This window comes from Mytilus californianus, unplaced genomic scaffold, assembly GCF_021869535.1.
Source record: "Mytilus californianus isolate M0D057914Y unplaced genomic scaffold, xbMytCali1.0.p SCAF_5, whole genome shotgun sequence".
Classification (NCBI taxonomy): Eukaryota; Metazoa; Mollusca; class Bivalvia; order Mytilida; family Mytilidae; genus Mytilus; species Mytilus californianus.
The window spans coordinates 67,297,302-67,315,086 of record NW_026262701.1 but is presented as its reverse complement, the minus strand read 5'-3'; the positions used below and the strand labels follow the sequence as shown (position 1 = coordinate 67,315,086).

The 17,785-nt window shown below is 31.4% G+C and overlaps 1 protein-coding gene across 3 annotated transcripts in view; it reads left to right on the top strand.

Moving 5' to 3' along the window:
- Positions 1-12,515, top strand: part of LOC127701280 (ATP-binding cassette sub-family G member 4-like) — a 38,500-nt gene extending 25,985 nt beyond the window's left edge. For all 3 annotated transcript variants that reach the window (XM_052205136.1, XM_052205135.1, XM_052205134.1), the window contains 4 exons: positions 642-742; positions 3,766-3,921; positions 5,781-5,899; positions 6,792-12,515. In XM_052205136.1, the coding sequence (XP_052061096.1) occupies positions 642-742; positions 3,766-3,921; positions 5,781-5,899; positions 6,792-7,023 (608 nt within the window). In that variant the 3' untranslated portion in view covers positions 7,024-12,515. The remainder of the gene's footprint in view (positions 1-641; positions 743-3,765; positions 3,922-5,780; positions 5,900-6,791) is intronic.
- Positions 12,516-17,785: the final 5,270 nt, after the last annotated feature.

Sequence of the window (17,785 nt, the reverse complement as noted above, 5' to 3'; positions counted from 1 at the left end):
TATACAAATACTCTGTTATATACTCTGTTATGTATTAACTTCAATTGCACATGTGCTGTTTTTATGCCCCCGCCATAGCAGAGGGGGCATTAAGTTTTACCCTTGTCTGTACGTCCCAAAATTGGTTTTCGTTCTCTAACTTTAGTTTGCCTCAACCAAATGTTCTAAAACTTATACACAATGCTAATTACCACAAAACACAGATCAAGTTTGAATTTTGGTAGCGTCCCTTTTTCCGTTCTAGAGTTATGCCCCTTTACAAATGGAAAAATTGCTGAATTTTTCGTTTCCGTTCTCTCACTTTAGTTTGCCTCAACCAAATGTTATGAAACTTATGCACAATGCTTATTACCACAAAACACAGATCAAGTACAAATTTGGGTAGCGTCACTTTTACATTTCTTTAGTTATGTCTCTTTATAACTTAATATGCAATTGGGGGCATCACCTGCAGTGTCCCATGGACACATTCCCCATTTATTTTTATTTTTTTAAGAGTGACTTTCCAAATTAACCTTGTTTTATTATATGCTAGATGGATGTTAAACTTTTACTTTGCTATCAGCAGTTTTTGTGATACTAAAAGTATAAATGAGATGTGTTAAAAAAAATGTTAACATAATTGTTGTATATATTTACAGTTCCATTAGAAATGGCAGTATTTGTGAGGGAACATTTAAATTATTGGTACAGTGTAAAAGCCTACTATCTGGCTAAAACATTTGCTGACATGCCATTCCAGGTAGGTTATTGATGTAAAATTGTAGTATTGATTATCACAAAGGATGTATACTCATATATTTACATATATATTACTCCTTGGATTTGAGAATTTCAACTAAACAGGGTGTGAACAAAACCATTGAGAGGAATTTTTACACTTATGATATAAGTGTCAATAATATTAACTGATCTGTTAACTTAAAAATGAAATAAACCAATATGTTATCTTATTTCATCAGTTCTTATCAACAAGTTAAGATTTGTGTAAAATATCAATATTGCATCTCTATATAATGAATTGAAAAATAAATTTCTGAATTCAGTGATATGGCCCACCTATGGGCAAGTTATTCTATATTTTAAGCCTGTATTAATGTTTTACAGATCATTTTACATTAATATATATGCAGGATACTTTATATATTTTTTATATCCATACAAGTTGTAGGTAGATCCAGGTATCTAATGATGGGATGTCCATCCAATTATTTTATGTCTCATCTGTATTTATTTGTTTAAGATAAAACTGTTGGGTTTATAAAAAAATTGAATTTTGTTGAGAGGGGAAAGTACTTTGCGTGCATTTGTTTGTGATTAGGTCAGTTTAAGAGGAACCACTAGTGATATTTGGTAAGTAGATGCATTAACATATCATTTCCATTGAAATTTTTTGGCTTCACCCGGTCAGTCATGGACTTTGAATGGCTTGCATAGTTAACATGTTTAGTTTGTGATAAGATCTGTTTAAGGTTTATGACCCCTTCTGTAGCCATGCGTATTACAAAACTTTCAAAGTGCAATAATAACAAAATAGCAAAGATAATGAATAATAGAGATGTGCCATTTTGTACATATACCAAAGAGAAACTTCGTTCAAAGCAATATTATTTATAACTGTTTTGTTTTCTTCATTCTAAAAATAAATAAAATATTATCCTCGGTATTGTGTCATTTTTCTGTGTATCGTAATACAGTAACCATCATTGCATCAATCAGCTTCAGTACCTGACTGTTCTCATGTTTTTGTTTCTGTTTATATAATCTATCTTCTCTCTGTGAGTACTTAACACTTTGTAAATTAAGGCCATCTTATTTGAAACTGTTGATGTTGGCTTTAATTGCAGTACAACTTGATCATCAATACACGTGATACTTTTCTTTTTGTGTATTGATTACCTGACCACGTGACTTTTACAACTGATGCGGTATTTATAGATAACATTGAGGAGGCCCGATGAAGGATATTGTTTTAAACCGTGTAAAATCTACTGAACAGTGATAACATTTTTCTTAGTACAATTTCCCAACCTGGTTTAGAAAATAAGGAATAAATAAAAACATACTCAGTTGATAAATAATTTAATGAATAACAACATGATATTTTATGTAAGCATATAACAACAATAAAATATCAGAAGAGCACAATGCTGACAAACACACGCAATACATATTACAATGAGCACATTGAAAAGAAGCACAGATCACAGCACAAGATTAGAGTTCATTTAGTCTAATTTAAGATTTTACATTCATGAGCTTGCTAAATGCATTGTTCTGATAAACATGGCGGTTACGAACGGATTGCCATTTGCGGATAGCAGGAACAGGGTCAAAGTCTTTAACATCTACACCTACTAAGCTTATCCTCATAAGTTGATCTAAAGCGTCAATACCTAGACTACACCTTAGTCGATCATAATTCCCACGGCGGGACTTAACTTTACGTCGGACATCACCTCTTTCTCTATAACATCGGAAATTGTCTGAATAAATTCGGAGCAGGCATTGTTCTCTTGATATAATTTAGAAGTGATCACGGCACCATTTAACTTAGTTAAATCATTTATTGACTGAAATTTGTCCATTGGTTTTTCCTATATATTTTAGTAAATTTTCCCCTTGAGAGTACCCCAGTATTTAACACGATGTACAGTGTTAAATAAAATAATATATATCATACTTATTCATTTATAAATATCCTTATTTGAAGAATAACTTTTAAATATCAGGATACTTTTTAAACTGAATGCTCATTTAAAATAATATCTATAAAGCGTAATTAAATAGGATGTTGTTCCATACACGCTTACATGTTTGACCTCGTTTACCGGATTACCTTTATGTACATTGTTATGCATCATTAATTCTATTGATAAAGACAAGCTAAGGACACCTCATCAAAGGTAACAAACCTGTAATCAGTGAATGATTTATGGCTTCAATATAACTTATATTGAAGGGATAATTGTTTGACAGCTTGTTGTTATTTAAATAAACGAAAAACGTGTTTTTTCTACTTTTTATTGATGTACACAAGCTAAAGACCAAGCCGTACATTTATGTACCCAGAGGATTAGACTAACTGAGACACTTCAAAGTATCTGAAATATGCTGCTTCTGTTTTATTAAACCCAATTATGACCGAAATATCTTTGTGAAATAGATTGCCACAATTATAAACTAAAATGCCCAAACGGACATGCCCAAAGCCCCAAACGGACATTTTTATCGATCGATAGTTGGTAAAAATTGAAATGACCGTTTCATGAAAATGCCTTGAATAACAAAATGTGGCACACCAATTCTATTTGACCGTTTGAGGCTGAGAGCAGCCGGTCTTTTTATGAAAGTTTCGGTCAAGTCCGGAATATATGACCGTTTTGGAAGCCCTGATCTCTGTGTCAGTAGTTTATTATGGAAGATCATAATCATGGACATGAAAAGAGAGGTGAAAGATACCAAATGGACTTTCAAACTCATTAGTCAAAATAAATGCCATGGCTAAAAAAGAAAAAGACCATAAGACAAACAACAGTACACAATACACCATATAGAAAACTAAATACTGAGCAACAGGAACCCCACCAAAAACCAGGAGTGATTGCAGGTGCTCCAGAAGGGTAAGCAGATAAAAATGAGGAAATAAAACCATACACCTTTAAATCAAGAAACTACAATAAAAAAATGGTTTACAAGAGAACAAGTAATCCTATGTAATATGATATAAAAATAATGTGATTGCTGTATAACTCTATATTACAGATAATTTTTCCATTGATATATGGCAGTATAGTATATTGGATGACATCACAACCAGATAACTTTCTACGATTTGTCATGTTTATGACACTAGCAGTACAGACCTCACTTGTGGCTCAATCTTTGGGACTCATTATTGGGGCAGCTACATCACTGCAGGTGAGATGATTTTAAATATTGTCTGAGCTTTTAGTGTGGATTTTTTTATATAACCCCCTCCTTTACCAAAAAAAAAAAGAACTTAAATCTTTAGGATTTGCCTTTTTGCATTTTGTTGTGAAATCCAACTGACTAATGTCATGTTTAAAGTTTTCATTGCCAAGACATTTTTATACGACCGCAAAAAAATTTGCGGTCGTATATTGGTATGACGTTGTAGTCGTCGTCGTCGATGTCCGAAGACACATTGGTTTTCGCACTCTTACTTTAGTTTAAGTGAATGGATCTCTATGAAATTTTACCATAAGGTTCAATACCACAAAAGGAAGGTGGGGATTGATTTTGGGGGTTATGGTACCAACAGTTAAGGAATTAGGGGCCAAAAAGGGGCCAAAAATAAGCATTTTTGTAACTTGCAGACATAACTTGTGTGTAAGTGTATGGATCTCTCTGACATTGTACCACAAGGTTCCATATCACAAAGGGAATGCTGGGATTGATTTTGGGGGTAATTGCCTCCAAATTTTAGGAATTAGGGGCCAAAAAGAGGCAAAAAACAAGCATTTTTCTAGTTTCATGACAATAACTTGTGTGTAAGTGTATTGATCTCTCTGACATTGTACCACAAGGTTCCATATCTCAAAGGGAATGCTGGGATTGATTTTGGGGGTAATTGCCTCCAAATTTTAGGAATTAGGGGCCAAAAAGGGGCAAAAAAACGCATTTTTCTAGTTTCATGACAATAACTTGTGTGTAAGTGTATGGATCTTTATAAAATTGTACTACAAGGTTCCATATCACAAAGGGAAAGCTGGAATTGAGTTTGGAGGTAAATGCCCAAAACGTTTAGGAATAAGGGGCCAAAAATAAGCATTTTTCTAGTTTCCAGACAATAACTTGTGTTCAAGTGTATGGATCTCTCTGAAATTGTGCTGCAAGGTACCATACCACAAAGGGAAGGCTGGGATTGATTTTGGGGGTAATTGCCTCAAAATTTTAGGAATTAGGGGCCATAAAGGGGCAAAAAAACAAGCATTTTTCTAGTTCAGGACAATAACTTGTGTGTAAGTGTATGGATCTTTATGAAATTGTACTGCAAGGTTCCATATCACAAAGGGAAAGCTGGGTTTGAGTTTGGGGGTAATTGCCCTATACGTTTAGGAATTTGGGGCCAAAAAGGGGCAAAAAAAAAAAGCATTTTTCTAGTTTCCAGACAATAACTTGTGTTCAAGTGTATGGATCTCTCTGAAATTGTACTGCAAGGTACCATACCACAAAGGGAAGGCTGGGATTGAGTTTAAGGGTGATGAATCATAAGGGGGTTCAAAAAATTTGGGGGGGGGGGGATTTTTTTTTCGTTTTTTTCTTTAAAATTTTCCATTTTAAATTGGTTATTTCTGATTTATATATAAAAGCAAATAATAATGATATGGTTTGAATAGGTAAATTAAAAAATTTTAAGTTCTTAGACCACATTCATTCTGTGTCAGAAACCTATGCTGTGTCAAATATTTAATTACAATCCAAATTCAGTGCTGTATCAAGCTTGAATGTTGTGTCCATACTTGCCCCAACTGTTCAGGGTTCAACCTCTGCGGTCGTATCAAGCTGTGCCCCAGCGGAGCATTTTATTATTCTTATGTTTACTTGTATTATTGTTTTATTGCACAAATATTTTTTGTATTACCTTGAGTAGAATACTATATAATATGAGCTTACAATTAGAATTAAAATTTTACACCAATATTCATGCCAAGTTATCTGCTGTATTTATATTTTTGTAGATTCATTATACTTTGGCTTACAGCTATGTACTCCCTCTGTTCTATTATTCAGTGGTATCTTTTTATATATTTTAGGTAGCAGTATATTTGGGACCAGTTACAGCTATTCCTGTTTTGTTATTCAGTGGATTTTTTGTAAATTTCCAGACCATGCCTGTTTATCTACAATGGTTATCATATATATCCTATTTAAGGTATGAATAAGCCTCTTTAGAATGTATAAGTTTGGTAAACATCCGCAAGACATCACCCCAACAAAAATGGATCATACATCATCTCCTTATTTCTATATCTGAGGATAACCAGTATATACTATGTTTACTAGGCTGTAAACTCGGAAAGATTCATAGCAGTTTTAATTTTGCATTTTACTATAGTAGAATTTCAACTGCAGAAATCCAAGTGCTTGTAATGAGAGAAATGTGAACCATTCTGCAAACTATTCATTTTAAATTTTAAATAAATGCAAAGATCTTAAAAATCATGAAAATAAGAAACCTATTCCTATAATTCCTATAATACAGTACAGACACAACATAATAGACAACTATATAAAAAGCCATACCCTAAGACAGATTACAAAATTATGGTTGGGTTGAATAAGTCTTATGATATGAATTAAAATGATATACTGGATAGGTGTCAATGAGACAGCAATACAGCATCACAAACAATCAATGTCATCTATATATCTACAACAATAAACAAATACCATTACAATATGTCAAGCTCTTTATCATCAAAAGTTCAACAAAGTTGTGAATGATTTCTCCAGAAACAATAAAGCATTAACATTTAATTCCCTAAAGGACGAAAATCATTAAGATATAACTATAAACAACCACTGACTTCCGGATGTAGGATGGATGCATGAACGTGTCTGGGTTAAACAAGTTTTTAAGGGTACTCAACCCTCATCGTTTTGACCCCTGAAACTAGCCTAAACTTGAAAAAAAAATCATAAAGTAGATTTGTCGTTCTTTAAATTTTTATACTGATATAATCTTCTAATGCACTAAAGAATTTGTTAAATTTTTTTTCTTCAAATTTGTCCAATAGAATTAATTTAAACATTTGACTTTACAGATACTCATTTGAAGGTATACTTCATGCTATATATGGATTTGATCGTGAGAATTTAGACTGTTCTGAGGACCATATAATGAAATGTCAGTTCAATGAACCAAAAGACATCCTTGAACAATGGGATGTGGAAAATGTATTCTTTGTGGATTTCATTGTTCTATGTACATTTTTTGTTTTACTGAGAGTTGGCTGTTATTTTGTACTGAGATGGAGAGTTAAGTCAGAGAGATAAACATCGTTGAAATATTATAATGAGAAGTCAGAAAGATAAACATCGATGGAATATTATTATGAGAAGTCAGAGAGATGAACATCAATGGAATATTATTATGAGATGACAGGGCAAAGATAATCTAAGTCAATATTTATATAATTTAAAATACTGGTAATGTTGATCTTGTCAAATTTTATTAGGAGTTATGCACAATTGCCACTTGCAGACTTGATATACACACAAACTTTGGTTTTATATATACACATATTTTTTCCTATGTTTCTAGGAGAAAAAGAGCATCATTGATTTGTATTTTTTGTGTCTTCAGTTCTTAAAGTATTATCATACCAAAGTTTTAAAATGAAGTTCTTTCTTATATTCACTGCAAAAATAGCGAATTTTGAAATGAATAAATAAGCTCCTAAATATTCACAAAATTAACAAGGACATCTTTTAGAAATACTTAGGATTTTGTTGTGTAAAAATTAGGAACACATTGTTCATGTAATTCCCAGATAATCATCAGTATATACTGCAAAATTCTTGTTGAATTATTTTATAATCTGAATTAACGAAGAAATATATACATATTTATTTACAGTGAAACCACATGAAAATAAGTAAGTCAGTTGACAATTCATTTTATTTTATTTTTGGATGTATAGGTAACAAATAAGTGTCATGATTGCCTTTTTGTTTGAATGTATGATGAATTCATAATTCTGACAAGAAGTTTCCAGAATATATTCATCAAAAACCATTGAACTAATTTAAATTCATTTTAAAATTTGGTGTGTTTATGTCTTTTGTCCTATCATATTTATGTATTTTAAAATTTGGTTTAATGTTCATTATGATACATGTAAATCATTTTGTCCAATACTTTTTGAAATCAAACATTATAATTCAGTCAGGCAAATCTTTATTGAGTGTCTGATTGTAATGTTAGACATACATAATATCTTTGAAGGTTAGACATTTATTCTTTCAGTCACACACATATTTAAAGATCTGACCAAATGTCAGCAAAGATGTAATTAATATAAAAATAAGGAGATGTGGTATGATTGCCAATGAGACAACTATCCACCAAAGTTCAAATGAAATGGATGTATACAATTAAGCACAGGTTGTTAAAAAATATGGTTTTTTGAAGGTAAAAACCTTGTTTATGATAAATCTGTACTTGACTGTCTGAAAAACATTTGCAATTACCCCATGGTAACCTCTCACAATCGCTAACTTTCAAATTATCTCCCTTTAGCGATCTCCCGATTAGAAGATCACTTTACCTTTAGCGGATAATGGCTGTAGGCTAACCGCATTTTGGTGCAAGCAATCGTTAAAATACTATAAAAAAAAAAGACATCTAGTGAAATGGAAGATAAATATAAGAGTTGTTTATTCATTTCTATATTGCAAACAGTTTTGTTTTGTTACCAAAGATTTAAAATTTGAACCAATGAGTATAAAATCAAAACTTAGCAATTCTGTACAATAAAGCTGATAATAAAAAGGTAATAATATATAACCTTCAACACAGCAACAAAACTAAAGAATGACAATGCATATAGAAAATTTGCTATGAAATGTCTTAGTTGTTTTGTAATATGAATTAGAAAAAAAAAATACTCATTGTACTTGGCATACTTCATTTGTATTGAAAGGATCAATAGGTTGAGTAATGTGTTGTATTAGTTGATAATTTTCTGGAGGTATGGTAAAATAAATTAAATTATTCATTTATGGAAAAGAATGTTTCCAAACTCTTTACAACATAAATTATAAATATGTATAATGTTTTAAAAATATGAGATTTGTTATTGTTTACCTGTACTATATACATATTTTACTATAATTACAGATATCTCCACAATGTAAACAATTAATCGTTTATTACAAATATAAAGAATTTGTTTTACTCGCATGCTGTCTCACAATTTTAGACTTGTGATCTGTTTATTTATAACATAATTCAATTCCTCTGATTTGTCAAGAAAAATCACTATTTTTTACAGGTGAAATTTTAAAATTTGCTATTTTACCAGATTTATATAAAATTTATGTTATGTTAATTGGTGATGTGATATACTTTCTATGAGTGATATTGAGTTTGTATGTTTTGATGCAATTCCATTTTTTTTACAACTGAAATTATTTCTATTTTAACCAATTTTCTTGCAAGAAGTACATACAATATGTTGACATTTTTAAAAGAGTTACTGTAAAATAAATAAATAATACAGTAATTTGAATATAACTGTTCCCTGACAACAGAAGCAGGATACCAGGAGACTATAAACGCGAGGTTTATCGCTTTATGTTATCTGTACACCTGTATTGTTATACATGTATTAGAAAGTTCAATTGCAGGATAAAAAGGAATCACATGTCGATATATATATATATAGGAAGTCATAAATACAGTGTAACATGATGTAATCCAAGAATGGCATATTTGACAACTTGCAGGAAAATTGGTTAATAAAATCAGCTAAACTATTTCATTGTGTACTTAGTTCAGTTAAGACAGATGTTTTGCTTGTTTGTTAAAAGCATTACCCTTTTTAGTTCACCTGGTCCAAAGGGCCCAAAAATTCTCATCCTTTGGCGTCCAGTATCTGTCTAGTCGTCTATATTAACTTTGACGAAAATCTGCTCCTTTTAAACTTCTGGGTCAATTGGAACCTAATTTGGTCACAAATATCCTTAAATAGGTTACATAGCTTATAAAATATGTCGGATGATCAAGCCTGCCATTGCTTAAAATAGAACATAGGGGTAAAATGCAACCTACTGCGACTCCTTAATCCTTATAGGATTTATTGCCCTTAAATGATGCTTTTTTTTTGGGGGGGAGGGGGGCATTTTAGGTGAAAACTATAGAAAATAAAGAAAATCTGAAAACAGCACGATGAACAAATAGGTCAACATAGCCAAAAAGTATCAGTTGACTCCTTAAAGGTGTTATTGTCCTTAAATAACAATTTGTACCCTTTTTCATGCTTTGGGCAAAAACTAAAGATAGAGGGGAACTGTAAACAGCAAAAATTATCTGCAAGACAAGATCTACAAACTGTTTAGCAAAAAATGAATTGTCAGTAAACTTCTTATAGGACTTGTTGCCATTGAATGATGAATTTTATCCCTTTTTTGTGTTTTGTGCAAAACTGTAGTAGATAGAGAGAAACTGAAACAGAAAAAAGTTCAAGAGTACAAGATAGAAAAAGAGACATTTTAGTCATGAACTATATTCAAGTCTACAATGTTGGAAAGTGTCTGTTGCTAAAGATGTACATAGATCAAGGTGAGCAACATCGGCTCTTAAGAGATTCTAGTTATTGGTTGTTGTTACTAACAAACACTGTTCAAACTGGTTGTTTAGTCGTTTTTTTTGTCAGTTTGTCTATGATTTGATTGGTTAAGAATAACAAATGTCACTCTTTCAATAACTAGTGAAAAAAGGTAATGTTGTTTTCATAAATTAACAAACAAACTTCAATTGTCTAGGTATCCACTCAAATAAATATGCTGTGAATGGTCTTAGCTGTAATCATATATAATTAGTTGACCATGACCAATATGTGATAATGAATTATTGTTATTAGAGGTATATTGTTTTTTGTTGTAAATATTTTTTCGTTGTTGTACTAGATTGTTTTTTTTTTTCATCATTATATAATTAGAGGGTGGTGTGGGAATTTGTTTGCAAAAAGATAATCCATACTATTTTAAATATTTAAAGAAATTTAGGTACTTTTTATGTTACCGACTAAATGATCTGTAATACACATTTTCATTTCAATCTTTAATTGCACAGGGTATGTTGAATGGATTGTTTTCTAAACATGCATTACTCTAGAATATTGAGGTTAACAGTCATACAACTTTAAAAAAAAATCAAGTTTCTTTATATTTCTTTTTAAAAACATTTCTATTGAGGCCATGGATGAAAAAATTTGAATTGTTTCATATTAACGTGTCCTATAGATGTAAAAATTGGCTATGAAAGGCAATGCATTCTCCTGTATTTTTTTTTTAGCTATATCTAAATGACTTAACAGACCCTTCATGTTGGAAGCACCCAGTTCTAATATTGTAAAATACAATATGTTGATTTGTCACAGTAAAGAGATTAGCTGTACATATATATGTTTAAGAGTTAAAATCAAAATTTGAGGAGAACATATGGTATGATCTAGAAAAAGATTTGATAGGATTGTGTTGAAAACAAAATTATATTATAGAATGAAAAGGTTTTTTTATGAAATAAAAGCAATGTTTTGATTTTTATAGACTTAACTATTTACAGCATCAACATGTAATATGTAAAAAAAAAATTCATGCAAGTGGTCAATTTTATTTAGATTTTGAAAAGGTTTTTAAACAAATGAGGAGCTGTAAAATCAGATTTGCTCATGTGAAATAGGTTGACTGTTTGTTTGTTCAATGCAGTTTCAGTTTCAACTACTGTAAATTCAGAAATTATTGTGATGTTTTTATTAATGTGAATAATGCGACTGGATGAGTATTGCAATAATCAGAACTCGCATTCTGAATTTTATACATATATCTGTATGCAGATTTTTCTTGAATCGCAATAATTAATCTCGCATTTTCATCCATTTTTCAAATATCACAATAAAAAATGCAAGCAATAATTTCTGAATTTACAGTAACAGTTTTGTAAAGAACTTATAGAATTGATCACTTGCAAGAAAACATGGTAAACACAAGCATGGTTTACATTGCAATATAATAATGAAGCAAACTACATGAAGAGAGCTTTTAGTTTTCTATATTATAGTTAAGCAGAAGCATTTTTAAATTTTTTTGAAGATGTCCATCAAGGAAGTGCAATATTGTTAGTTTATTATTTTAAAGTAGACTTGTTACCTTGTATTTTTGCTTGTTTTCAAAAATCGTGTTAAAAGATATGGATTTTTAGTGTGTTAAATATTTCTTTAATATATGACCTTACTGTTATTGTCTATTTTATTACTAAGCAATGTTTCCCTCCTCCAGATATTTGTGATTTACTTATGTTGTTTCTATTATTTTTGCAGAAATAAACTATTTTTAAGAAGCTTTATTGATATCAATCTTCAAGATAACTATGAATTTACAAATAAAATTTCATGTATATAGCATTCTATTTTCATTTAATAACACAAAAAAAAGTTAAAATATTTCACCAACCTTTTCTTTTATTCTACATCTCCTATCACGTAAAAATTTAATTGCAATGTGTTACCATTTTAAGATGTTCTAGTTTGATAAAATACCTATAGAATACAGAATGTTCTTATTTCATAAAATACCTATAGAATACAGAATGTTCTTATTTCATAAGAACCCATATAGAATACAGAATGTTCTTATTTTATAAGAACATTTATGGTGTATATTATGTAGACCGTTAATTTGTTAATGAAAGAATTCTTGTTATTACTTCTATTACTTCATCTGTGATGTAATTTCTTTAAATATTAATAAAGGTTTTCATCATTTTTTGTTTTTTGTCTGACCTGCAACAAATATTGCTGAAAGCTGAGACATTGTTATACTTTTTTGGTATTTTTGGAATTGTGATGCTGTAAACTAGTTTTTAAGGAATTTATTATTTCAGGAGTTAAAAGAGCTAAACAATCTATATTTGTGCCGAAGTTTCTGTCTTTAGTCAGTTTTTTTCAGAGCTTGACCTCCCTGTCATTGCTCTGTGACTCAAATACCTGAGTTGAGTTTTTGTCGAGCCTGCGACTTCTGTCGCAGAAAGCTCGACATAGGGATAGTGATCCGGCGGTGGCAGCGTTAACAAACTTCTTAAAAGCTTTATATTTTAGAAGGTGGAAGACCTGGATGCTTCATACTTTGTATATAGATGCCTTATGTTATGAAGTTTCCGTCTGTCATATGTCCATTGTCCTTCATCTCATTTTCATGGTTCAGTGACTACTTGAAAAAATGTTAAGATTTTTTGTAATGTTGATTTCTCGCTTATTATGAGTAAAAGGATAACTATATTTAGTATGTGCGTACCTTGCAAGGTCCTCATGCCTGTCAGACAGTTTTCATTTGACCTCGACCTCATTTCATGGATCAGTGAACAAGGTTAGGTTTTCGTGGTCAAGTCCATATATCAGATACTATAATCAATAGGTCTACTATATTTGGTGTATGGTAGAATTGTTGGGTGTACATGTCCAACTGGCAGGTGTCATCTGACCTGGACTTCATTTTCATGGTTCAGTGGTTTAAGTTAAGTTTTTGTGTTTTGGTCTTTTTATGCCCCCGCCTAAGCAGAGGGGGCATTAAGCTTTACCCTTGTCCGTCTGTCCGTACGTACGTCCAGAAATTGGTTTCCGTTCTCTAACTTTAGTTTGCCTCAACTTAATGTTATGAAACTTATTCACAATGCTTATTACCACAAAACACAGATCAAGTTTAAATTTTGGTGGCATCACTTTTACCATTGAGTTATGCCCCTTTACAAATGAAAAAATTGCTGAATTTTATGTTTCGATTCTCTATCTTACGTATGCCTCAACTAAATGTTATGAAACTTATACACAATGCTTATTACCACAAAACACAGATCAAACTTGAATTTTGGTGGCGTCACTTATACCATTATAGAGTTATGCCCCTTTACAAATGGAAAAATCGTTGAATTTTTCGTTTCCGTTTTCTTACTTAAGTTTGCCTCAACTAAAAGTTATGAAACTTATACACAATGCTTATTACCACAAAACACAGATCAAGTTTGAATTTTTGTGGCGTCACTTTTACCATTCTAGAGTTATGCCCTTTTACAAATGGAAAAATTGCTGAATTTTTCGTTTCCGTTCTCTAACATAAGTTTGCCTCAACCAAATGTTATGGCTTATATACACAATGCTTATTACCACAAAACACAGATCTAGTTTGAATTTTGGTGGCGTCACTTTTACTATTCTAGAGTTATGCCCCTTTAAAAATGGAAAAATTGCTGAATTTTTCGTATCGTTCTCTAACTTAAGTTTGCCTCAACCAAATGTTATGGCTTATATACACAATGCTAATTACCACAAAACACAGATCTAGATTGAATTTTGGTGGCGTCACTTTTACTATTCTAGAGTTATGCCCCTTTACAAATGGAAAAATTGCTGAATTTTTCGTTTCCATTCTCCAACTTTAGTTTGCCTCAACTAAACGTTATGAATCTTATACACAATGTTTATTTCCACAATACCCAGATCAAGTTTGAATTAAGGTAGCGTCACTTTTACCATTCTTGAGTTATGTCCCTTTATAATGTTGTATGTAAGCGGGGGCATCATCTGTGTCCTTTTGACACATTCCCCATTTATTTTCTAATACTATATGCAATAGGTTAATTATATTTGGTGTATGGAAATATTTTACGATGTACATGTCGGTCTTGCAGGTTTTATTTGACCTTGACCTCATTTTCACGGTTCATTTTGGTTCACATTGGTTTTCGCACTATAACTTTAGTTTAAGTGAGTGGATCTCTATGAAATTTTACCATAAGGTTTAATACCACAAAAGGAAGGTTGGGATTGATTTTGGGGGTTATGGTACCAACAGTTAAGGAATTAGGGGCCAAAAAGGGGCCAAAAATAAGCATTTTCTAGTTTCCAGACAATAACTTGTGGAACGGTGTATGGATCTCTCTGAAATTATACCACAAGTTTCCATACCACAAAGGGATGGTTAGGATTTGCCTAGGGGGGTTATGGCTCAAACCATTTAGGAATTAGGGCAAAAAACAAGGTTGTCCTGGTTAATGGACAAATACTTTAGTACAAAACATAATTTAAAGCAGTGTAAGGGAGATAAATTAAATACATCATTTGAATTACCTCCCTTACACTGCTTTTAAATAATGTATAAAGTAATGGTTAATGAACAATTAAGACAATTTAAAAGCAGTGTAAGGGCGGTAATCCAAATACAACATTTTGATTACCTCCCTTACACTGCTTTTAAATTATGTTTAAAGAAATGCATATTTATAAAGGAAGACCAGTAAAAATAAATTCTATTATAAAATAGATATATAAGTTAGCACTATGGTAAATTTAAATGGGTAATTATGGTTGCAAACTCCATTGGAAATTTGAATTGAGATTATGACCATATCTTGAGGGAAAGAATTTTTTTGGGGAAAAAGGGGTGGGGGGGGGGGGGGGGGGGGGGGTAAAAAGAAATTGTGGGGGGTCAATTTTTTCTCATTTCAGATTTCAGAAATTAAAAAGAATTATTCTTCAAATATTTTTTTTTCAAATTTCAAATATTGAAAAATTTTAAGAAGTTATCTTTAATTGCACAGTATGGCGCATTAGATTTGTAAAATCTTTGACCACATTTATTTCTTTGATATGCCGAATCTAACCATGTATTTAGATTTTTAATTTTGGGTCTAGTTTTCAGATTGGTCTACATTAAGGTCCAAAGGGTCCAAAATTTAACTTAGTTTGATTTTAACAAAAATTGAATATATGGGGTTCTTTGATATGCTGAATCTAAACATGTATTTAGATTTTTGATTTTGGGCCCAGTTTTCAAGTTGGTCCAAATTGGGGTCCAAAATTAAACTTTGTTTGATTTCAACAAAAATTGAATATATGGGGTTCTTTGATATGCTGAATCTAACCATGTATTTAGATTTTTTATTTGTGGGCCCTGCTATCAAATTGGTTCATATTGAGGTCAAAAGGGTCCAAAATTAAACTTAGTTTGATTTCATCAAAAATTGAATTATTGGGGTTCTTTGATATGCCTAATCTAACCGTGTATTTAGATTTTTAATTTTGGGTCCCGTTTTTTTAAATTGGTCTACATTAAGGTCCAAAGGGTCCAAAATTAAACTTAGTTTGATTTTAACAAAAATTTAATTCTTGGGGTTCTTTGATATGCTGAATCTAACCATGTATTTTGATTTTTGGGCCCCGTTATCAAATTGGTCCACATTGAGGTCAAAAGGGTCCAAAATTAAACTTAGTTTGATTTTAACAAAAATTGAATTCTTTGGATTCTTTGATATGCTGAATCTAACCATGTATTTAGATTTTGGATATTGGACCATAATAGGTAAATCAAAAAAATTTAAGTTCTTAGACCACATTCATTCTGTCTCAGAAACCTATGCTGTGTCAAATATTTAATCACAATCCAAATTCAGAGCTGTATCAAGCTTGAATGTTGTGTCCATACTTACCCAAACTGTTCAGGGTTCGACTCTGCGGTCGTATCAAGCTGCGCTCAGCGGAGCATTTTATTCATAGTTAAGTTTGTTTTTTAGATACTAAAAGCAATAGGTCAACTATATTTAATGTATAGATTGATTGTAAGGTGATCACGTCTGTCTGGCATGGTTTATCTGACCTTGACCTCATTTTCATGGTTCATTGGTCAATATTAAGTTTTCCTGGTTAAGTTTGTGTCTTAGTAACTATAAGCAATAGGTCAACTATATTTGGTGTAAGGAATGATTGTAAGGTGTACATGTATTTCTGGTTTGGTTTATCTGACCTTAACCTCATTTTCTTGGATCATGTTAAGTTTATGTGGTACTTGTAGTAAAGCTTTATATTTAGGACTATCAACATAAAATTAATGGTAAGTAAAGCAGGCGAGACATTTCACTGTGTGCACTCTTGTTATATATTTGGATATGTATCAGAAAGTGGAACACTTCAACCTATTATATAACCAATAAAATCTGTATATGCACCACTCTAACCCCTATTTGTCTAGCTTGACATTTTTTAACCGGATTTTCCAGGGAAAAATGGGTTATTGATATGGGGATGTACAGCGGGTGGGAGGGCTATCGGCCGGCCAAACAGTGTCTGTTCATTAACATGCAAATGCTTTGACGAAATCTTTTCAAATTTAGATATGTTGTTTCCTGTGATTAAATGAAGGTCAAGTTCAATTTTCACGATTTTAGGTTTTCTCCTTGTTGAGTTGTAGACCTTTCAATAGCGAAAAGTGGTATCTATTATATGATTTATTTTTATTTGATTATTTCCCTTTGAATAGAAATGGTGTAATTAATAAGTATATGGTTAGATAGTCTATCTGATTGTATCTGTTACTTGATCCTGTTTGGGGGTCCAGACTTGCAAATATGATTTTCATTCAGGAAAATCCTGTTTGCTGTCACTCTGACAGCCTCTTGTTTACCTAATTTTCATGAATAAATGAATCCTAAATATTTGTGTTAAGTTTTCATGATTAAATTAGGTTCTTGGTTATATAGTAGATCAACTAAATATCATTGTTATTTGTATATATACCTGTCTCACATGGGAAGAAATCTGTTTGCACCAAAAATGAGTTTTTTTGGGCAACAACTGATTTGCACCAATAATATGTTTGCACCACTAGTTTTAAAAATACCTGGTATCCTTAGAGCCTAAAGTTTAGTATAAGATTGCGCCAATTCGGAAATATAATTGTATTTTAATTTTACACTAAACAATTGAATGCTGTTTATGGAGAAAAAAAACCAGTCAATAATGGAAATGAAAGCAAGTGATTACACCCCTTGAATGTACCATCAGCAAATACATCTTATGCATCCCAAAAGAGAAGATATATAATAAGCTTCAAATCAACAATTACAATCATACTTTACTTACATAAAATGAAGTTGTCATCTTTTTTCATCAATACTAAACAACTCCTTGTATTTTCTGAAATTCTTTTAAAGTTTTTCATTGGACCTACATATAGTTTTCTTCTTTTTGTGTGTATAGGCATCAGG